The 22,228-nt window shown below is 36.5% G+C and overlaps 3 protein-coding genes across 8 annotated transcripts; 2 read left to right on the top strand and 1 right to left on the bottom strand.

Annotated features, from left to right (window-relative positions):
* Positions 1-16: 16 nt before the first annotated feature.
* On the top strand, positions 17-6,388 carry LOC122331280 (cation channel sperm-associated protein 2-like). Its single transcript, XM_043228845.1, has 11 exons — positions 17-138; positions 1,140-1,330; positions 2,155-2,325; positions 2,419-2,487; positions 2,567-2,739; positions 3,882-4,043; positions 4,121-4,245; positions 4,347-4,522; positions 4,704-4,800; positions 5,618-5,937; positions 6,135-6,388. Exons 1-11 carry the CDS (start codon positions 92-94, stop codon positions 6,164-6,166), a joined length of 1,563 nt encoding a protein of 520 aa, XP_043084780.1. The 5' UTR covers positions 17-91; the 3' UTR covers positions 6,167-6,388.
* Positions 6,389-6,675: 287 nt separating this feature from the next.
* ckmt1 (creatine kinase, mitochondrial 1) lies at positions 6,676-13,502 on the bottom strand. The gene is made up of 10 exons (XM_043227989.1): positions 13,284-13,502; positions 11,666-11,824; positions 10,858-11,056; positions 10,674-10,769; positions 9,681-9,902; positions 9,521-9,606; positions 8,346-8,469; positions 7,982-8,116; positions 7,737-7,862; positions 6,676-7,215 (listed from the first exon to the last, which is right to left on the bottom strand). The coding sequence occupies exons 2-10, from the start codon at positions 11,815-11,817 to the stop codon at positions 7,102-7,104; spliced, it is 1,254 nt and encodes a 417-aa protein (XP_043083924.1). The 5' UTR covers positions 11,818-11,824; positions 13,284-13,502; the 3' UTR covers positions 6,676-7,101.
* A 2,151-nt stretch (positions 13,503-15,653) lies between these two features.
* ahcyl2a (adenosylhomocysteinase like 2a) lies at positions 15,654-22,090 on the top strand. Of its 6 annotated transcripts, none has more exons than XM_043228444.1 (17): positions 15,655-15,960; positions 18,242-18,353; positions 18,447-18,590; positions 18,682-18,782; positions 19,269-19,371; positions 19,467-19,561; positions 19,664-19,770; positions 19,883-19,999; positions 20,087-20,150; positions 20,267-20,355; positions 20,438-20,508; positions 20,588-20,682; positions 20,790-20,888; positions 21,091-21,159; positions 21,439-21,517; positions 21,633-21,753; positions 21,838-22,090. In XM_043228444.1, the coding sequence occupies exons 1-17, from the start codon at positions 15,685-15,687 to the stop codon at positions 21,842-21,844; spliced, it is 1,749 nt and encodes a 582-aa protein (XP_043084379.1). In that variant the 5' UTR covers positions 15,655-15,684; the 3' UTR covers positions 21,845-22,090. The 6 variants fall into 6 exon arrangements, with proteins under 6 accessions (XP_043084380.1, XP_043084379.1, XP_043084382.1 ...); XM_043228448.1 differs by lacking the exon at positions 15,655-15,960 and adding an exon at positions 17,221-17,546; XM_043228446.1 differs by lacking the exon at positions 15,655-15,960 and adding an exon at positions 17,221-17,603.
* Positions 22,091-22,228: the final 138 nt, after the last annotated feature.

The raw sequence follows: 22,228 nt of genomic DNA, 5'->3' as shown, positions 1-22,228 counted from the left end.
AGAAAGCGTAGACGGACGCACGGATGTGCAAACCGGAGCTCTTCAAAGTAACCAAAGTGTGGCATCTCACTAGTGGGTTTTCAGCAGCGTCATGCTGCCGCAATCAGCCAATCAGGACTCGGGAACACACACTTCCGGGTGGGGGAAATCATTTTTTTTGCACGTTACAAGGAAAAATAGTTGGCTTTGTTGATTGGTGAAGTGCAATGTGTCTAAACTTATCCAATTACGACATTTGTGAGTCCATGAACTGACCAAACACTCTTTGTAGGATATCAGAGATGTCATGTGGATCATTCGCAAATCGCGGTGAACACCATGGCTTTTAAATAAAAGAAATGCATTTTAATAAAATAATATAGTGCTCTCAGACTTCACAATAATTATTCCGCGATTATGCTATGTATTATGTATTTTTTTTTACACTGTTCACAGTCAGAACTAGCAATGCATTCGTGAATGAATCGCTGTTCATGAAAAAGATCTGAAGTTGTTTGCGATTCAGTTCGATTCACTCGATTCACCCATACACTGAATCGCTTGCAGGTCATACGCAAAAATAGCGAAAAGGTTCTTTTAAAGCACACAAGAAAATCATTGTAGTTTTTAATATTTTTTTATTGGGGAACCTAAAATTACATACACATTGTGACATACATCCTATGGAAGAAAATCATTGTAGGGAACTCAATTAACGATCTCTTTATTGTGTGTGAAGCCTCTGAACAGCTTTGCAGGTAAAGACAATTTAGCCTACATCCATACCCATAACAAGAAAATAGGAAGATTTTTAATTAATTATTGGAGCATTAGTTACTTGTTTATGTAGTTTTAACAGACGCGTGTAGCCAAGTAACCAATGTTTTTGACAACTTTGAATGTATTTTTAACGTAATATTTAAATGAAAAAATCCCATTAAAGATTGAGCTCGTCGTGCCCCTACAGGGCATATTGGTCACTCAGTTTGCCAATTTATATTTTAGTAACATCAAATAGATAAATTAATAAATGAATTATTAATTAATTAATCACGTCACCGAAAGCGATGACATTTACATATTTCGACCGTTAAATCCTGCCTGACGTCACGCTCGCAACCGATTAGTAGTTTGAATTTCGCTGTACTTTTTAACCCCAGACAGCCCACAATGAGCAATGAAACCCGCGAGTCAAACCAACGCGAGGACAGCATCTCCAGTGTGGAAAACCTTTCTCCGAGAGCGCAGGTTATCCGATCAAAACTCCTGAACATGGCGGACCTCTGCGGCCTCCTCCCGGCGCTCGAGGAGCACAAAGACAGGCCGCAACACAGCGTCAAGGATGTGACCGGTACAAAACAAACACACACAAAAACACGCTTTAAGTGTTGTTAAAATGCAATGAACTGCTGACTGAAGCTATAATATACATTAGAGTACAGACTAAATATATTTGCCCTCAAGTAGCTAGGTCAAGTACAGTTTATATTGACAGAATTCACTTTCAGTATACAATAAAGCACATAGAAAATATATATACTGTGTATATGTGTGTGTGTATGTATGTATATATATATATATATATATATATATATATATATATATATATATATATATATATATATATATATATATATATATATAAAAATATATACATACTGTATATATATATATATATATATATATACTGTATATATATATATATATATATATATATATATATATATATATATATACAGTATATATATATATATATATATATACAGTATATATATATTTTTATATATATATACTGTATATATATATATATATATTGTATATATATATACTGTATATATATATATATATATATATATATACAGTATATATATATTTTTATATATATATACTGTATATATATATATACATATATATATATATATATATATATATATATATATATGTATATATATACTGTATATATATATATATGTATATATATATACTGTGTATATATATATATATATATATATATATATATATATATATATATATATATATATATATATATATATATATATATATATATATATATATATATATATATATATATATATAGTATATATATATATATACATATATATATATATATATACTGTATATATATAAAATGTTTTGTGCATTTTTTTGTCTTAGATCTGGAGCGATACACCAGTCTGGAGAATGAATATAATCATTTAGTGAAGTTTGAAATCAGTTACCACAGAAGAAAAAACATTACTCTGGAGCAACGCAGACTGAATCGGGTGCTGAACCGTCATTCCAGATACCCTCCTCTGAATATGTTTGCACACTGGATCCTAGAGAGTATCCTTTTATACAAGATAAAAAAAAAAAGCAAGCAAGCAAGCTTTTAAATCAGAGACTGCTTGAAAATGCGCTCCCCTTAACCAAAACTAGGTAGTCCGTTTAGAGCTCTAATGCTTTTCCTTGTCATTTTGAATGTTTCTTTACTATCAGTAGAAGCAGGTGAGAGGTGTCAGACGTCATCAGCTCATATAGGAGTCCAGTATGTAAACCACTCCTGAGCAATCCCTTCTGTTTGCAGAGTTTCATGACTATAAGGATCTGAGAATAGACATCCTTTTGGTGGTTCTACAGCTACTGAACTGGTCTATACTACAAGTTTACGTTTTGGAAATCATCCTGAAGTGGCTGGACGACTTCTGGCTGTTTTGGAAATGCCCATGGAACGTCTTTGACTTCGCCGTGACTCTGATGGTATGAATGCTTAAAAATTAAGCAATTTCACTCCTTGAATTTGTTCTTTGTCTTCTTTAGTCTGGGATGCAGTGAGATGCTTGCAGTGGAAGTGAATTGGGTTGATTTGTAATCCATAAATTCTCAATAAAAGCCATACTTGTGCTTCAGTAGTATATTAATAGACGCAAAACAAAAGTATGTGTTAGCGTGATTTTATTATTAATTATTTATTGTTCAGTAATGTCAAAGTTTTGAATGTTACCTTGTTTATTGTTATTCAATACATTTAACTTATTTTCATTAAAAAACAAGAAATTGTTATTACAATTATTACAGCAAAACCTCTGATGTGATTATTTTTTTTTCAATATTCATAGAAATTTTATTTCAATATATGTATTTAAAAGCAAAAAGAAAATAAACTGCTAATTACCAGAATTAACTCTTTTAATAATTAATAACTTGCCATTTCCACTTGTAAATCATTCTGCTCAAAAACAGTCCATTATTTTATTAATTTTACTTAATTAATTTTTACTAATAAACATTCACTATTAGATGAAAAAGATTATCACCACTTGCAATGCTTCATCAATAGGTGGCAGCAGATTGAAATGTACACTACCCTTTTTTTCAGTTTTAAATTTTAAACTATCCCAATGTGCATTCTATCCATCCTAAGTTCTGTGTGATGTTAGTAATTTTCAGTACTATTTAGGGCAGATATAGGGTGGATGGTATACACATTGGGATGCCGGGTTTGACTCACCACCCTTTTGAGCTGTAGTTCATTATTTATTTGTTATGTCACAATTTTTTATTTATTCATTTAACAAAATTCAATCCTAAAAGTGCATGTGAGATAAAGGCAAGAGGGTAAATGAATTTTGCAGAAGTAATTTGAGACACATCTAAGTAAAAATATAAATTCATGAAATTCATTAAAATCCAATTAATTTATGTGCTTTTTATAATATAACAATCCTTACATTTCTGCTTTTAAAATCTTTAAAATGGGCTTCAACAGTGAGTACCTCAATGTAACCTCATTTTTAAAAAAGGAAAGACGTGTTTTTTTTCTTACTGTAATCAATTGAAGTACTAAAAATGTACACAGGTGGTCAACAGCTTGACAACACGACACCTTTTTTTTCTGTTAGCCTATTCTTCCAGCGATCGTCCCCGAGACCTTCAGAGGTGCGTTAATATCGCAAAATTTTTTAAAACTTCTCGTCCAGTTTCGTGTCCTCCGGTGTTTGAAAATCGTTTCCAGATTCCAGGATATTCGTCTCATGTTGCAGATAATCTACCATGCATTTGGGGTATGACATTATCCACAAGCTAGTACTGTGTAAGAAAATGTTTCACGAAAACTAATGATGTTAACTACTTTCAACAGACCGTGAAATTGATTTTCCCAGTCTTGTTAATGAGCTTTTTAGTTTTTGCTGTGTTTGGAGTAGTTCTGTTTGAAAAATACACCAGCTCCAACGTTGAAGGACTGCTCTACAAGAATGATTTCAAGTGATTTCCATTTTCATTGAGAACATTTTGAACATTTGATTTTTTTTTTTTTTTAATGGTGTGGGCTGTTCTTAATGTATGTGCTTGTCTTCTTTTTTTAGAGATTTATCCAGAGCATTCATCACACTCTTCAGTATTTTTACCTTGGAGCACTGGCTTGATTTACTAAAAGACATTCAGAGAGTTCCAGAGCTAAACCATAAACTCTGTAGCTTGTTCATTATGGCGTGGTTAATTTTCGGAGCCTTGATGACCTGTGTTTTTATGATCCTTATAAGCAAGTATTCTTACAATATATATATATATATATATATATATTAATTAAGGGCCTTTCTGGGTATATTTCTTCCAGTTTCTTTCTCTCTATAAAACAATTCTAACACAATAAAAGATGGGGCCGAATGGTAGTATGTATAAAGTTAACTGCAAAATTTCATTTGTTTCCTTTATATACACAGTTGATGACTTTCAGGAAGTTCGTAACAATCTCTCCAAAGAGGTGCAGCAATTGAAAATCCTGCGCAAAGCAGAGTTGTTCAAAGCAAGTCATATGGGGTAGGTGAACAAATAATATATGTTGATTTACTAGATGCGTGTCATTTATGTTGGTTTGTTAAACGTGCTAAAACGGGTGGGCAATATAAATATAAATCGGCAGAAATCTGCTAACCGTGAATGTTTCTGTCACGGTCACACACTCACATGATGTTGCTGTGCTACGTGGTCAGGAAAACATTTCATTTGCATGCGATTTAGATACAGTATAAAAACAAGTGATTTTAAGCATTTGAAATGTAGAGCAGCAAAAGACAACACGTTTCTCTATGTGCACACGCTTTATAAGACTTGAATGGTTAAATAAACACACTTGATTGTCTTTGTAAGTATCCTCACTAACACAGTAATTTAGGTCTAAAGCCTGAGAAAGAAAACACTCGTAACATTATATTGGAGCTGGGCAGCTCTTAAAGGGACAGCAGTCTAATATTCCTGCTGTCTGTCATTCTGTTTAACAAACAACAAAAGCAAAAAAATCTCTCACTGCTCACTAAATCACTTTTGGAATTTTAATAAGAAGAAATATGTATCAGTGTTTATATACATTTGATTACTGTATACAGTTTATGTATTTCTTATTTATTTGTTCTGCTGTAGTTTTTTGTCCTATCGCATGTAATTAGTTTCTTATAGCTTACTGTTTATGTTTCTTCAGTGAGCTTGAATTTTGTTTTGTTTTTCAAATTTAGGCTAGTTTTCTTTTTTTGTGATTGACACTGTTGATAAGAATGTGTTATCACTATTTTGATATCGTGGAGACCTTATCTAAAGCAAAAATAACTTTATTGTAATATATAGCATTATTGTAAAATAAAATGTCAGCCGCTGTGTTTCATTCACTTACAAATTCACTTTGTTATTTCAGTGCAATAAGCCAAACAAACCAACTAAAGGACCACAAACCTATCAAAGATGAGGAAGAACAACCAAGTCCAAATGTTAATTCGGATGGCCATACCTCGAGACACGAGCTGGAGTGGGACAAGGGTCTGGAGGCATTTATTCAGGCGGCTGAGTTTCAGGACGACTGTGAGACAGAGTGCTGGCGTGAAGACAATCTCTACAGGTATTTCCAGCTGATGGAAAAGCTCCAGCACAACCTAGAGGAGACTGACCGGCTCCAGGATATATTAGGTGGGTATGAACCACAAGCGTTTTCATGATAAGCGTTTGCTACGGCCACATTATATGTGATCCAATCTGGATCTGGAGTATTTTCACACGATATAAAAATTTAACCTCCTTTGTGATTTTCTCTTTTGACTCAATTAATTTAATATTAAATTATGAAGAAAGAAAAGTCACTAGTTTATTTTTATCTGTTGTGACAGTTCAGGGTTTCCTTAACCTGTATGAATGCTGAGAAAAGATAGAAGAATGCATCAGCAAACCTGCTCTGACTTCTGTTCTGCCTCACAGGTTGAAAAAAATCCACACAGTTCACACTCTTTCTAATAAATTAATTGTGTATAAATTTAAATTATAGTTTAAATAATAAACCTTTTCATCTTTATGATATATTGTAATGATACCTACTTGTTGGCAATTGACTGTTTTTAATTCATTCTATAAATTATATAATTAATTCTCCTAGTCTGTCTACATTTTTCATACACGTTTTCCACCATAATTTAGTGTGCAAGCCTTGTCATTCAACTCATATACTACCTAATTACCAAAAGTGACTTTGAGTATTAAACGCTCTCAAAAGTCACCTTGGCATCACCAATATATATATAGATTATAGGCCTATGACTGTGTAGATGACTTTATTCACAGGGCGGTCATTTTGGCTGCAAATAAAGTGTTTCTACTATTCTTCATCCACACCACTAGGTGTCAGTACAAGACAACTCCCAGTGCAACATAAAATCATGACTGAGCACCTTTAATGTGAGTAATTATAGTGATAGTTTTGCTTGTTCGTCTACTTCATGTAAAACAACAGTAAAATGTACAATGAAACACTCTCCGAGACCCTTCAGCATTTTATATTGTCAACATCTTCAGCAAAAACATCTGTTTAATTCTCTGGCACCTGAGGCAAACCTTAAAAATGGCTGTTATAGTATTATTGCAACACAATCAAGTAAGTCACAATGTGACAAATCAATAGCGCCACATGAACACAATCATGATGTACAATACATTCACTCCTGTTTTATACTGGAGTGTGGTTTGTCTGGCGAAACACAGAGGCATGCTTATGGATCAGTATCAGCGGAATATTGAAGGAGGAAGGAACACACAAGAGGGAGGAGTCAGGAGGAGGAGGAGGAGCTAAGCAAGACCGCCGGTCTATTTAAACTGGCTGAGGGGGGCGGGGATTTTGATGTCTTGGCCTCTCTCCAGTTTCTTCTCGCATTCGATGAGATAGTTCACTCCATCTATAACCGTCTGAACCAACTGGACCTGAGCGTATATTGAAAGAGACACAAAGTTTTGATGAGGTAATTATTTTATTTCATTATTTTAAAGAAACAGTTCACCCAAAAATGACCGCAGTATATTGGGCCTGAAAGTAACACTCGTATTTGAAAGTATTTGAAGTATTTGAAACACTGTTATTGACCATTTTTTTAAATAATTCATTTTAGCAATGCTGGAAAACGCAATATGGTTAAGCATAATTATGAAATCACAAAGACTAAATTATAATTCATTGTACAAGTAAGTAATCATGTGCTGTGTGAAATGCTTTTATCTTTTCACAATTGACAGTAAAAGATGCTTTTTTGCACATACATATCTATTATATATAAATAAAAAAATATTCATGGCTGGTAATTTTGTTTATCTTAACACCCATTTTAAGGCACTAATAATATGATAACCCAGTTAAATGTAGTGTATAGTATATAATTAATTTTGTATATCATTATCTAGTGTTTATAAACTTTAATATATTGATTGATTGATTTGACACCACTGACCTCTGACTGGCCCAGCCTGTCCAGATTGGAAATATCAAAAGTGTTTCCAACAGCTGCGGTGTCCACTCCTCCAGTCCCCCTTTTCTGGAGTCGCAGGTTATCCAGGATCTTAGGGAAACGAGGGTCCTGCGAGGAAAAAAGTGAGCATAATTATTAAACTGCACTAATATTACCATGCATGTGAAAAACAAGGTGCAAAACTGTTAACATGACCTAAATTTCTAATGTATTTCTAGAGCGAGGACCTTGCTGAGGCGAGGAAGAGTAACATGGACACCAGCTCGTAGCCCTGTGCCCAGGTTTGACGGACAGGTGAGAACGTAACCCAGGCGCTCGTTCCACATGAATTCCCAACCCTTCTCCTGAATTAGTCTCTCAACCTGAGGGACAAAGAGATACAAGAGTTTAAACTAAAAAACTGTTCAAAAAAGCAGCAACAGACAAAGACGTGCATAATTACACACAGATGCCGGTCTGGCAGAACTGTATATCCACAAAAGGGCATTGCTCTGAGCTGCAATAAACACAGCTGCAGTGTCTCTGCTGGATAAATAAAAGAGGCTTGTGCAATTTGAACTGTTACTACACAATACACATGCATGACCTCACCTCTTGGAGACCCTTGCAGAAACGATCAAAGACCCTCTTCATGTTGCCCCCCTTCTCCATGGAGATCACACGAGTGTGGTCTTCCTCGTTGACCCACACCAGGAAGGTTTTCTCATTGTTGTGCCTGGAATTGAGAAGCATCTCATTATAATCCTCTGTGGAAGTATTGAGGCCAAAGTCTTTGGCCTGTAAATATATGCATGTGATGAAAAACGTTTTTAATACGATTTTAATTAAGATTTTAATACAAACGATGTGATTTAATATAAAGGAGAGACTCATTAGTGTAATTTGGAAATCGGACTACACAGCTTTTTGATTCAGTCTTTTGATCTAGAGTCTTCACTATATTGGTTTGCACTGCACAGTTCTTAGTTATCTTATTAATAACAGTCATTCATTCATTTTCGAGAATCAGACTCTGATTATGTTCTATATTTCTGATTCTGTCAAAAGGACTGAATCCTTACAATCATTTGGTGGGGAATCAGACTGCATTTTTAGTTTTTATTTCTGTAAAAAGAACCAAATTATTAGTCATTTGTTTTTGGGAAAGAGTCATATGTGCAGAATCAGACTATACTGCTTGTTCTGTATGATTTTGATTCAGTCCAAAGAATCATCTCAGAGGCATTTAATCTGGATTGTGTGTTATATTTCTGATTCAGTAAAAAGGATTGACTTGGAGTCTTTAATTCTGAATTTGGATGGCACTGTTTTTTAATTTACTAAAACAACCAATTGATACGATAGTTGTGTTTTATGTTCCACGCTTATCGCGTAATTTAATATGCCAATACATCCACATCGGCAAAATGGTTCTGTTGTTTTTGAAATAAGAATCTGCTCTCGTTTCCGAAACCTAGTTACCCTTGACCTTATTACATTTTAGTCTCACTTTTAGTCTCAAATGGTATCAGAAGTGCTTTGTTAGCTCGAAAAACCATCAGGGTATTAAATCAAAGGTAATTTCCAAATTGAGCCTGGCAACACTGGCACACTTTCCCTTGCAGGCAGAAGGAAGAAGAGGAAAAAAGAGGATGAATAATGCAGCAGATGTAAGTGAGCCATGGGTACACTCCGTGATCGATATCTAACCACAGTGCATGGCCGTAGAGGTTGCTTCAGACTATTTCTGGATGAAATCGCTTCCCATCAACCCATTCAAAACTCACCAGATGCCTCTTGCGTCGGGCCAGTCGCGAGCCATGCCTGCACATGTCAGCAGGGGCGACACAGGCTTATCAAACAGGAAGTGATCCTGTATAGCAAAACGTAAGGTCAGCATGAAACCGTATTGGGTTACATATCATCGCATTTGTGAATTATACCCACATCGATGAGCTGCTGCTGCTCTTGTTCGGTCATCAGAGTGAGGCTGTAGTATTTTCCAGCCAGATCCCCTTTTAGACCGGCCAAGGCATCGATCACGACCCTCTCCACCTCCCTGCGCTCAGCACGGGTGCAGGCCGGGGGCAGACTCAGGCCTCGGATGCTCCTGCCTGTCCTGACTCGAGACGACAGCACATACTTCTCATCGAAAAGGCCTCCCCGTATCTGATGGGATGAAAGTAGGATGAACATAATGGAAGCAATTTGAAACTGTGGAAGGCAGATATATAGTGCTGTCGAGCTTCAGACGCTCAGAGTTCGAGTCCTGGCTCATGGACTTTTCTCAATCTTTCACTCTAAAAACTTTTTGGCTAAAAATGGCCAAAAATTAAATCTTTAGGAAAAAGAAAATGACAAACTACAGTGATACAGTTAACTATGTGCACTTTTTCCCCATAGTGTAATTTTTAGGTGGAAATGGTATTAGTGGAAGTAATTCAGATTAATTAAATATGAGCATTAAATTTAATAAACCCAAAGCATTTAAAACAGAAATGTAACATAACTTGTAAATTTTAAAAATAATAATAAATAAATGTTGCCTTGACAAATATAACTTTTAATCTATATATGAAGAGTTCATTTGCTAAAACAGACACTCCATAAAAATAAAAAGTTTTTAAAAATGAACTTTTCATATAGTCAGAGAGAGAGAGAGATTATGCCCTTGTTACAGAGTAATTACACAAATACGTTAAATTAATTTAACATACTGTTGCTAGTTGCTTGTAATTATGTATAATATACTGTTATTACTAAAGTAAATACTCTGTAACAATCTGTAACAATGTCTGCATCTATAAAAATGCATCTATAAATATTTTTTAAAATATCTATAAAATCCACATTCAATTCAAAAAATGAATCATAAAGGCTTTAAAAAAAAAAAATAAAGGTGCCCACACTTCAAGGAACACTGTTTAAAACATTTCTTACCTTACTAGAATCCAGGTCAGTGGGATGTTTCATGTTGCAGGGGTCATAACCATTGTGCCTTTCTTTAATGACTGGGTTAAAGATGTCGGCAAAGACCTGCACAAAACATTTTTGATGTACTTTTGTGCTCCAAAATTGCTAACCTCTTAATATGCCAATTGTGCGATATATGATATGTTCTCACCTCGTATGACTCCTCATCTCCGGCCACCATTCCTACGGTCTTAATGAAGGGGTGGCCTGGGTTGTCCACTCCAGTCTGGATAGCCTCGTCCAAAGTGTAACCATTCGGAGTGGATTTATCACACAGCTTGGCATATACAGCAGGAGTCAGGTGACTGGCCATACAGTTATTGTGCTTCCGCAAATCTGGATATTCAGCACTGTTGGGAAAAAGAACTGAAATGAAAATCAAGGACAATTCATGTCTCAAAACCAAGACAGCTGTTATTGTTGGACCTGTCGGCGTCAGATCCTTGTTAGCTACGAAGGCAAGGCTTTTGAGCGTCATAACCGCGTTTCTAACGCGTTCAAAACCTATCAAGCTGCAAACAACGCGTTCTAGAATGCGTTCCGCGCGCGTTAAAATCTTCCAAGCTGCCCGCCTTGTGTTTTTAGACACAGCCCATGTTCAACCACATTTTAACGTTAAAAAGATAATCGTGAGGGGAGGATAGGCTACGTGAAATATGTCAAAATGAAAAGGTTCATTAAAAAAAAATAATAATAATATATATATACAGAAATATTTAAAACATAAAAAAAACCTTTGATCTTCAATATAGAATGCAAAACATAGCAGGACATAATATAACGCTTATTTATAGGCGAGCGTGCAACGGAATCATCTCTGACTCATGTGAATAAACGTATTTGACGCCCACTTAGGCATTTGTGCAATACAAAGCAATGCTTGTTTGGTATTCTCTCACAATATTTCGTTGTTTTATGACGATGCTGTCGTTATAAGAGACGGGTATGGCTGTAGTTACCTTGCAGGATAGATTCTCCGGACGTGCGCTCCCGCACTGACATGCTGCTCTCTGTTCAGGAAGAACCCGACGGTCAGAGATCCCGCACCGACCAACGACAAGATTCCCACATTCCTCTTACTGGACAAAATCCGTGCGAAGCTGCTGGCCATTTTAACCCTGCAGAAGTAGACGAGGTCTCTCTAGATGAACGTGGACTTGGATAATGGACAGACAGAAGGAGAGACACTACCGGAGGATGCAGGGGAATGCTGCGGATATCTGCCCTTCTCCCAACACTTGAGCCGTCTGATCACCCTCCCCTCCACAGCACGAGATGATTCAGATGCTCACCCAGCTTCTCCCAACCCTTACAGTAAACCAGTCAACAACCTTGAATGTCCTTACACTTAGGCTGTTTTATTAGGCTCCCGTTGTGGTTCAATTGTTTTAATGTTTTAATGAGTTTTTAAGGTATCGAAAGGGAACAATAAATGTGTTGTTAACCACCAAGCCACTGACACTGACAGCTCAGTTGAACCTTTGTACGTGACTTTGAAGCCCATTGGTTCAGCTTTACCTGTGAAACAACATACGCCCGTCTGCAGCACGCGCATGCGCGCTAGGAATCGCCTGATGAGTGGCCCCGTTGCATAAATTATATGGTAATTTAGATATGGATTGAGATTTTTTTTTCTGTTGTATGATACTAGGAGTAGTACTTAGTGTCTTCAAGTGAAACCAAGAAGGTTAAAAATGCTGAAATACATCATAAAACTGATGGTTCCCAGTTCTGGCAGGGACTGTGTATTATTGTGAATATTTTATCCACAATGCAGTGTTCGTTTATGATTGCAAATAAATGCGTAAGTATATTTGCTTAAATATGTTTTCGGTTATGTATCATCACCTTCGATAAGTTTGCTAAAGATTTTAACCCATTTTACACAGCATTTCACTTATGTGATTCAGATTGCTTTTCGGTGTCTGAAACAAATTGTAGCTATTTTAAATATAAGTAAAAGTGCATATTTTGTTAAAGCATGTCAAAAAATTAACAAGTGTGCTGTGAGTCACGTGACCAGATGTTGTGTTTGACCTCTGTCTCTTAAGCCTTGTATTTTCATTCCATAGTCTTAAAAATGACATGCTGTTTGTTTCATATGTGCTCATGTAAAGTGGAAGACATCTGGGAACAAATAGGTTAACCTACATTTATCGTAAGCCCGCTTTAGGCCTAACCATTCAGACAAGTTCCTGGCATTTACTGGTTTTAGTCGGGATGAAAATCCCTGTTTTAAACCATTCCGCTAGGATACAGAAGTCATGTGAAATAAATAAAGAGAATTACTGTAGGCAAAACGGACTAAAGCCTGTATAATAATCCCTTACTGTTTTCTACAGAAAGCTGGTAATTATTGTGAGATTATATCAGTGTTTAAATGATGCAAAGCACAAAGGCTACTGAGGGAATTGCAGACTTTGTATAATACGGGGATATTTCCACCCAAATTCAGCGCAGACGTGGATTGTTTAAACAAGCATGTCATTCATCGAATGTAAAAGTACTCAAGTGGTGCCGGAAAAGGAATGATTTTACGAACAGTCATGCATGATTGAAATGAAAACTTAAGCTTACCAGATACTTTTAATCCGCAGAAGCTGGTCTTATCTTCTGAAGTACAGTAGGAGACAGGTACAAGGGCAGAGCTTTTACTTTCTCCAGTGCAGCAGAGAAGAAATGAAGGAGTGTCCTTCTTTATTACCGTGCCATGGTGTGGCTAGGACTTCCTTTTGTTTGACCTGCCACCGTAACACTCAAGTATTCATTGGCTGGCTAAAGCTGCCTTATGTTTCCTGGGGACAAAATCACGACTGGTTTCCTTATCTCTGTCCGGTGTGATCAGAGCTGGGCATGAGATAATGAAGCCACGATCAGTTCAAAGGTCACTGGGACGACAGGATAAATGACACGTCTCTTTAAAGCCTATATCTTACAACACTTGATGTCGTTAAAATCAACCAAACAGTGTAACAAAGAAAATCCACGCTACGCAGGAAAGTAAAAAAAAAAACAGCTTAAGGCCATTATTGTCTTTATCATCTGTGTTGTTTAATAACTGATAAATGTCTAGCTGCTGAACTGTTGAAGGCCCTTGAAGTCTTACTGAGAGGCAAAAATTGAAACTATTTAAAAATACAGTCAAAGCGAGTTTTTATATATATATATATATATATATATATATATATATATATATATATATATATATATATATATATATATATCATGTCTGTGTATATGTGGGTGTGTATGTGTTAAACTTCTTTCTGGCCTTTAACAAATACTTTTATTTCTAGACATTTTCTTTTTGTTCTGTATCCTTTAACCAGGTAATATGAGTCCATTTGTATTTCTCACTCATTTCACTTGTACAAATAATTCTTTGGGTAGAATCTATAGTTAATGTAAAACTACTTTAGTAGACATGCAAGTAGTTCTTATCTAATACTATTACAATAGAAAATATTACAAATGTTACTGAAAGGAGTATCTATTGTACATTATCTTTCGTGTATAGGCTGCAGTTACAATCACAAACTCACAAAACAACAAGTATGACTGAATAATAGACGTAAAATGTTTGCACACTGTATATTGCAGTGTGTGTGTGTGTGTGTGTGTGTGTGTGTGTGTGTGTGTGTCACTGCTCCCCCTGGTGGAGTTATCCTGCTATGTATAAACATGTAAAACAGGGTTTATAGCACAGCTTTATTTAAGAGCTTTTTAAAACTGTATTAAGATCATCATGCATGTAATAAAGGCCTGAACATTGTAAAAACTTATTTTAAAATTTCACCCAAACCCCGCCAAAAATCCAAAGAGTTCCAAACATCACTAAATGATGTTGTTATTTTTTTTCCTTCAACTGAAATTGGGCCGTTAGAGCAGTTGAAGTTTAAGCAGCTGTCCAGTGACTTTGATTTTATTGTTTTTATATTGATTATAGATATATTTACCCATATATTTTGGGGGGTGATTTTCAATATACCGTGTGTCCTGTCTGAGGCTCACCTTTTAACCATGATTTCGTATAAAATAAAGGTCAGGACATTCAGCAAAGGTGGATGAAAACCTTATAGTGAAAACTAGGAATATGGCGGTACCAATAACCATAAAAGATGCAATAGAGAGGGGCAGCTGCTATCTGTTCACAAAGCCACCTTACAATTTAGAGATTTATGTATCAGTGAAAAATATCAGTCTTAAATATGTTAGAAGTTAGCATTTTCTAGCAATAGCAATGAGAATCCACAATGCTACACTTTTGTATGAAACTAAAACGAAAGCAGAAACCTGTTAAATGGGGCAAACGTTAATCCCAGGAGACACATGATTTCTGTCACTCTGTATTTAGTCAACACAACAGGCGAGTTTCCTGTAAACAGATCTCTCCTCAAACATTGTATTACTTTAATGATAGTCTGAAATCTTCTGGAAATACAAAAAACACTACTATTATAGCTATATTTAAACCGTAACGTCATACACAAGCACCAATTTAAAAGTGAATCGGAACTGTATATTAAATAAAAGGTTTGTTAAAACTCACTTTCAAACAAACTGAGTGAACTCATGTAGGAAAAAAATCTCAATCCAGATTATAAAATGTAAACATTGTCCCAGAATTCAGGGTCACATGATCCCTCAGAAATCATCCTAATATGCCGATTTGCTGCTCAATGTAAATTTTCTATTACCAATATTAAGAACAGTAGTTATGCTTAATATTTAATATGAATATGACACATTTTGATAAAAAGAAGTTCATTTTCAGCCAATAAGAATAATGTAAGAACAACATAACAGTATAAAACAGCATTTAAACCGAGCCAAAGGGGACTTCATACCCTTCCTCTACCTCCATGCCATTCACACCACAAGCAGTTAACATGAAGGCAATGTTTATACACCTTTAAGACCCACATCTGTTCAAAAGACCAACCGTATCTAACTTCAACACTCAACTAATGACATTAAAATGGATAGCAGCCTCAACAGCAAACCAGAGATTCAGTCCGCAACTCCACCAATGGAAGACAACAATAGCATGGAAGATAGCAGCCAAAATGACGAAGCTGCAGTTTCTTCGTCTCTGGAAACAGCTGGAAATGGAGATTCAGCCATTAGCTCCAAGTTACTGAGAATGCTGGAAGCAGCAACCAACCGGCGACCTGTGCTCACAAAAATGCAGGACAGCGAGGAAGTGTTCGATGAAAATGATGGAGTCGTCAGTGAAGCACCGAGAACAAAAAGAGTAAGTGCTTACTAATACAATGGATATTTAAGTATTATTTACACTAAACAAAGTTTGCATTATAATGTAATAACAGGTTTGTAATATTACTATATTCAGAGTATTTCCATTTTAAATCTTGGCGTTCATCACAAAAGTAATATTCACATGCATACAAATGTTTACTTATATTGTAACCAACTGTCCAGGCCATTGAAGTTGAAGTTCATAAAATAAAGTTAAAAATCTCTAACACTATATTAATATTTTAACTCTGAAAGGGTTAAATGTCTGTTCAGGTCAGTGGAGGTTAGAGAAGCGCTGAGGTCAAACCTTGGAAAGGGAGAACCGTGTATCTGAGTTCTTTAGCTTCAATACCATTATGTGTTTGAACGAGGCACTTTGATCAGTTTCTTTGATGAGAATGTCCCATTAGCAACAGAAAAGTGCATGTTTTATACCTAATTCAGAAGGGATTCAATGTCTGTTCTGGACATGAAACAGAGACCTGCGAATCTGGGAGTTGTGTATGTTCTTTACCAGCAATTTGTCCTTGAAGTGCCACGGTTTGCTTTAACAGGAATGTCCCTAAAGCATCAGAACAGTCAATGTCCTGTTTTATACCAGATTCTAAAGGGGTTAAATATCATTGGAGTTCATAGAAGTGCTTAGGTCAAGCCTTGGAAACAGAGATGCAAAAATGTTCATTTTGAACTGAACAAAGTGCTTAATTCCTTGTTACAATGGGAAAGTCTCTAAATTAATCTGAAATGTTGTTGAGGTTTCAATTTGGACCCAAACAAAGTGCCTGATCCCCAGTTACTTTAATGGGAAAGCAACTAAGTAACTGTTTTGTACCAGATTTGGGAAGGGTTAAATGTCTGTGCTATTCATAGTTCACAGTTCTTGTGTTGTTTATAGCAGTGCTGAGGTAAGGCTTTGGGAAGGGAGACCCATAAACCTGAACGCAGTTGAATTCCCTCACTGAGGTTGTGCCAAGGAGACTATCACTGTGAGAAGCTTCTTTATAGCACACGTGGTGATGGTGAATACAGTTTCTGTTTTAGTAAATTGAATGTGCCTGGTTTAAACCCTGAAAAGCATCAGCCTCGAGTCGCCTTGCCTCCATTTTGCCCTTGAACAAGGCACTTGACCCTAGGGACTGTCCCTCAAGTAAGAGAACAGTCATTTCGGATACAACAAGCCTGCTAAATGACGTGTAACCGAATAACCTGTTCTTGATCATCATTAACAACCCAGAACAGAGACACGGGCTGAACACAGACCAGTGCTCTCACAACCACACGGCAGCAGCTCGGTGGCACCGGGCCAGAATTAATAAATGACTTGTGGGAACTTTTGTGACCTCACAGACTTTAATCATTGTCAAATCACGTAAGCGGACAGAGAGCTCTGAATCTTTCGCACAGGCTTTGGTCTCACAGTGTAGGATTTCATCCGACAGTGGACCCATGCTTCTCTAGCCTGCTCATTTAACATCATGGCATGACAATTACTGTTGTGGTTCAGCCTTTAAATGCTTACGTGGGAGTTATTTTACGCATTTCTCAAAAGGATCAGACACCATGAGGAAAGTCTACAGCCTGGTTAGTCTCACAAAAAACAGGGAATCAAAAGAACCTGTATTGTCTCTTAACATCAAGGTATTTCCAGAGAAATTGCTTTTTCTTAGAACTAGCTCATAAGACTTATGAGAAGCTTTGAAACAGAAATTGTTCCTTCTAGTGTTTTTTTTCTTGTGATTGACAGAAGTTTATAAATGTATTAATTTAGTAATGTTGTGGTTTATATGACATTTTAATTTCTAATCCCAGAGTAAAAAATCTGTTAATTTTTATTCATTACTTGCGAATACAGGTAAGCAGTATCAGCACTTTAAAATATAATCACATTTTTGTTAGCAGACGAGACAACTGGACTAACAATCACGCATAATTACGATGTTGTGTTTAATTGAACTATTTGTTGGTTTATTGTGTGTTCGTAAGCGAAGTGAAAGTTAAAGCATATCATGTTGTGTATGAAATATATGTTTCTGTGCACTGCATCCTAACACCATAATAATATTTCAGCCATACTTTTAGAATAAAGGGTTATAATTATTCTATTATTTTGAGAAATCGCTCAAGATTTTGGTTTTCTGAAAGAAATCGTTACATTTGCATTCAAATATAAAGATTCGCAATTAGATAAAAGGTGGACAACTATACTGAGAAGTTGCATTTGTATATAAAATACACATTTTTTTATATACAAAAAATATAATTGTTTCTTTCCTTAGCAAATCCAGTATCCTGAGCAGACAAGAGAATTCGACAGTCGATTAACAAAGACGGGACGCCGCTCTCTCTCCCACTCTATTTCTCATTCCTCTACAGACAGCAACAGCTCAGGTAGATGCCACACAAATTCCCTCAAACTGGAAAATGTACTAGTGTTTTCATTTCAGTCTTCGATCCTTTCTCATTTCGTTTCTCATATTCCAGGGGGTTCAGATGCGGAAAATCCAGAAGTTGAGGTCTGTCCTCGAGACATGCAACAGATCAACTCTAAAGGGAATAGGGATTTCTGCATCAAAAACATGAAACTGGCAGACTTTGGCCGTCGAGAGATAGAACTTGCCGAAGATGGTAGGCATACGGCATGGTTTAAAACACGTAAGATTTATATAATATTCAGTAAGAAATCTAATAAATGTGTGCATTATTTTATTAATGAAAGAGATGACTGCACTGATGGCCTTGAGGAAAGCTGCCCAGGGAGAGAAACCATTGGCAGGGGCTAAAATAGTGGCATGCACACACGTCACGGCCCAGACAGCTGTAAGTGTCTTTCCTTCACTGCATTTTAAATATATACCTTTTATATACACTGTATCGTGCTAAAAGAAAAGAAACGCTGAAACAAAACCTACAAAACCTGTTTTACAAGGTCGACAGCCCCAAAGAAACATGAAACCCCCAACAACTCCCATATACCCCTACCGCAGCTGATTATACAATACAAAAATATGTAAATAAGTAACAAGTACAAGTACAACAGGACAAGTACTGTTTAAACTACTGTGTACTGTTTGGATTTTAGATTCTATTTAAAATCTATCTAACTTTATTCATCAAAGAATCCAGAAAAAAGATCAAATGTACCACAAACACATTAAGCGGCGCAGCTGTTTCTATAATAAATGTGTCTTAAGCATCAAATCAGCATATTAGATTGGTTTTTGAAGGATCATGTGACATTTAAGATTGGAGAAATGGCTAATATGTTGATCATTGTATCTTTCCATATACATTTTGGCTAAGCAGGTGCTGTTTGAGACTCTGATGGTATTAGGGGCTCAGTGTAGGTGGGCAGCCTGCAATATTTACTCCACTCAGGATGAAGTGGCAGCTGCTTTAGCTGAGCAAGGTAAAATAAACTCTTTTTTTTTATTTTACTCCGCGTGGTTATTTACCGTCTTTGATTTATTTCTCCCTCGTCTTGCCCTCTGCTCTGCACGGCAGATTTTCCAGTGTTTGCATGGAAGGGAGAATCTGAGGATGACTTCTGGTGGTGTATTGATCACTGTGTAAACGTGGAGGGCTGGGAGCCAAACATGGTACAAGTGCCTTCAGTGAACCACTTTCCCTTCAAAGATCAATAATATCTCATGTCTTGCGTTTTCACCTGTAAACGGAAGCGTGTTAATGGTCTTTTCTAGATCCTCGATGATGGAGGAGATATGACACATTGGGTATACAAGAAATATCCTCACCTCTTCAAGAAAGTCAAGGGTATCGTTGAAGAAAGCATCACAGGCATTCACAGGTTGAGTCGCTTTCTAATCCAGGTTATTTATTACATTTGGTGGAGAAATGACAACACTGAATTAACACTAGGCTGTTCGGTAATGAAAATGTTTTTGCATCACATTTATCAGGCTTCATCAACTCTCTAAAGCGGGAAAACTATGTGTGCCTGCCATAAATGTGAATGACTCGGTCACTAAACAAAAGTTTGACAATCTCTACTGCTGCAGGGAGTCCATTCTGGACAGGTAAGACGGCAGTGCCAGTGTTCCTCCATTAAATTCACAGTATTTATATGATTAAACCTACTTTGTCTATTGTTCCTATTCTCTCAGTCTGAAAAAGACTGCTGATATCATGTTTGGGGGAAAGCAGGTGGCCGTATGTGGATACGGAGAGGTATGTCTTCCAATAAAGGACAGTTTCTATTGTCAATATGCCACTTTTATATAGCTATAATAGTTTAGTATTGGCCTCTGTTTTGTGTGAGCAAGTGTAAATATCGGTACCCACAGGTGGGAAAAGGTTGTTCTGCAGCTCTGAAAGCGATGGGATCTGTGGTGTATGTAACCGAAATCGACCCCATCTGCGCTCTTCAAGCATGGTAAGATATTAGTCGTTTGAGAGAAACTATCCAGAGAGTTTTGCACAAAATCACCCCTTACAACGAACTGTTTTTCAACTAGCATGGACGGCTTTCGATTGGCCAAACTAGGGGATGTCATCAGACAACTGGACATGGTTATCACTTGCACAGGCAAGTCACGCAATACCATAAATAAAACTAATATTACCTTGCACTCTTTGTTTCGACAGCTGACCTTTTGTCTACACAGGTAACAAAAACGTTGTTGTGAGGGAACACATGGACCTAATGAAGAATGGCTGCGTTGTCTGCAACATGGGGCGCTCTAATACAGAAATCGATGTCGTACGTGACAATGTTGTAGGAAGCCATAAAGCACACGATTTGTGATGACAACTGTATGCTTGTAATTTAATTGGTTGCATTTCTTGTGATAACTTTTGAATTTTCAGAGCAGCCTAACAACCCCGGAGTTGGTGTGGCAGCACGTGAGAGCGCAAGTGGATCACATTATTTGGCCTGATGGCAAGAGAATAGTACTCCTTGCAGAGGTGAGAGAACACTATTAATAATATAAAACGGAAACACATTGACCATATTTTTCAGCATGTTAGGAGCAATGTGTGCTAAAAGCAGTGGTTCTGCTTGTGTAAATCATGTTACGCTACAATCTACATTTCCTCATTACAAACCTCATGGCATATTGGCCATTACTGTTAATGGCATAGTTACTGTTTTACCATTTGATTCTAGGGCCGTGTCCTTAATCTAAGCTCCTCCACTGTACCTATATACGTGCTTTCCATCACAGCCACCACACAGGTATGAAAGCGCTTCGCTAACACATGAATTTAAATGAGGTTTTAAGCTGGTAGCCTAAAGGCTAAAGCTCTTATTTTATGTAGCCTAAACATTAAAGACCAGCTAGGCATAGCAATATAACTATTACGAGAACATTTGCATTTAGTACAACACAATGTAAATGGGAAGCATGCCAGCCTTAGGCTATAGCTGGGTTTAAAAAGTTTTTGTGGATAGTGAATAGATAGGTTGTCTCTTCAAATTTGTTTACATGTTTAGCTTTCTGTATACTTTTTGAAGGCTCTGGCATTGATCGAGCTCTTCAATGCCCCTGAGGGCCGCTACAAGCAAGATGTCTATCTCCTTCCAAAGAAGCTGGGTAACAATGCAATGGACTGCCAGAATTCAATATTTTTCATCCATATTTCATAATGTACCGAATCACATTTGAATAAAAATGACTTCAGAAACTGATTCGGTATTTTGTGCACCAGATGAGTATGTTGCAAACCTGCACCTGCAGACCTTTGACGCACACCTGACTGAGCTCACAGATGAACAGGCCAAATATATGGGCTTGAGTAAATATGGCCCCTTCAAACCTAGTTACTACAGGTGATGAATGTGCTTAAAATGTAAATCCAATTATTGCGTGTACCTTTTGCATTTGCTAACCCACTTAATGTTTTTTGTTTTTAGGTATTAGTCTCAATGGAACTCACCATCATTAAACAGAACCAGATCTGACGCCACTTTTCACCAAAACATGATACTATAGCCTTCACCATCAGAGTGCACAAACATCACAATTTTTCCTCTTGCTAATGTACCGCTAACCATTTTAGAGAAGCTGGTGTCCATTCTGCTTGTATGCAGCGTACATTTACCACTTAATGTAAATAAATACATAAAGGTAAAAGAAAATGCAATAAATTAACATAGCATGCTACAAGCGTTGCATTCTGCTTTAAAGTTTGTTTTCTTCAAAAATATAAAACCTGGCAGTGCTCGGTGTACTCATTTTAAGTCCAATAAAGGGGTAAAGGGTAAGAATTATAGAGAGAACATCCTTTGTCCTTCAGTCTTGAAG

This window comes from Puntigrus tetrazona, chromosome 25 (assembly GCF_018831695.1).
Source record: "Puntigrus tetrazona isolate hp1 chromosome 25, ASM1883169v1, whole genome shotgun sequence".
NCBI classification, from domain to species: Eukaryota; Metazoa; Chordata; class Actinopteri; order Cypriniformes; family Cyprinidae; genus Puntigrus; species Puntigrus tetrazona.
Note: the sequence above shows the minus strand (reverse complement) of the source record. Positions and strands in the feature narration are given on the sequence as shown.

Excerpts from the sequence above, each read along its gene's own strand:
- LOC122331280 (XM_043228845.1), top strand. The coding sequence starts at position 92 with ATGCTGCCGCAATCAGCCAATCAGGACTCGGGAACACACACTTCCGG. Across the intron at positions 4,523-4,703 it reads TGTTTTTATGATCCTTATAA|TTGATGACTTTCAGGAAGTT; the intron begins GCAAGTATTCTT and ends TTATATACACAG. Across the intron at positions 4,801-5,617 it reads TTCAAAGCAAGTCATATGGG|AATGTCAGCCGCTGTGTTTC; the intron begins GTAGGTGAACAA and ends ATTGTAAAATAA.
- ckmt1 (XM_043227989.1), bottom strand. The coding sequence starts at position 11,817 with ATGGCCAGCAGCTTCGCACGGATTTTGTCCAGTAAGAGGAATGTGGGA. Across the intron at positions 10,770-10,857 it reads GAGATGAGGAGTCATACGAG|GTCTTTGCCGACATCTTTAA; the intron begins GTGAGAACATAT and ends TGTTTTGTGCAG. Across the intron at positions 7,863-7,981 it reads CTCTTCCTCGCCTCAGCAAG|GACCCTCGTTTCCCTAAGAT; the intron begins GTCCTCGCTCTA and ends TTTTCCTCGCAG.
- ahcyl2a (XM_043228444.1), top strand. The coding sequence starts at position 15,685 with ATGGATAGCAGCCTCAACAGCAAACCAGAGATTCAGTCCGCAACTCCA. Across the intron at positions 18,591-18,681 it reads GATAGAACTTGCCGAAGATG|AGATGACTGCACTGATGGCC; the intron begins GTAGGCATACGG and ends TATTAATGAAAG. Across the intron at positions 20,509-20,587 it reads CATGGTTATCACTTGCACAG|GTAACAAAAACGTTGTTGTG; the intron begins GCAAGTCACGCA and ends TTGTCTACACAG.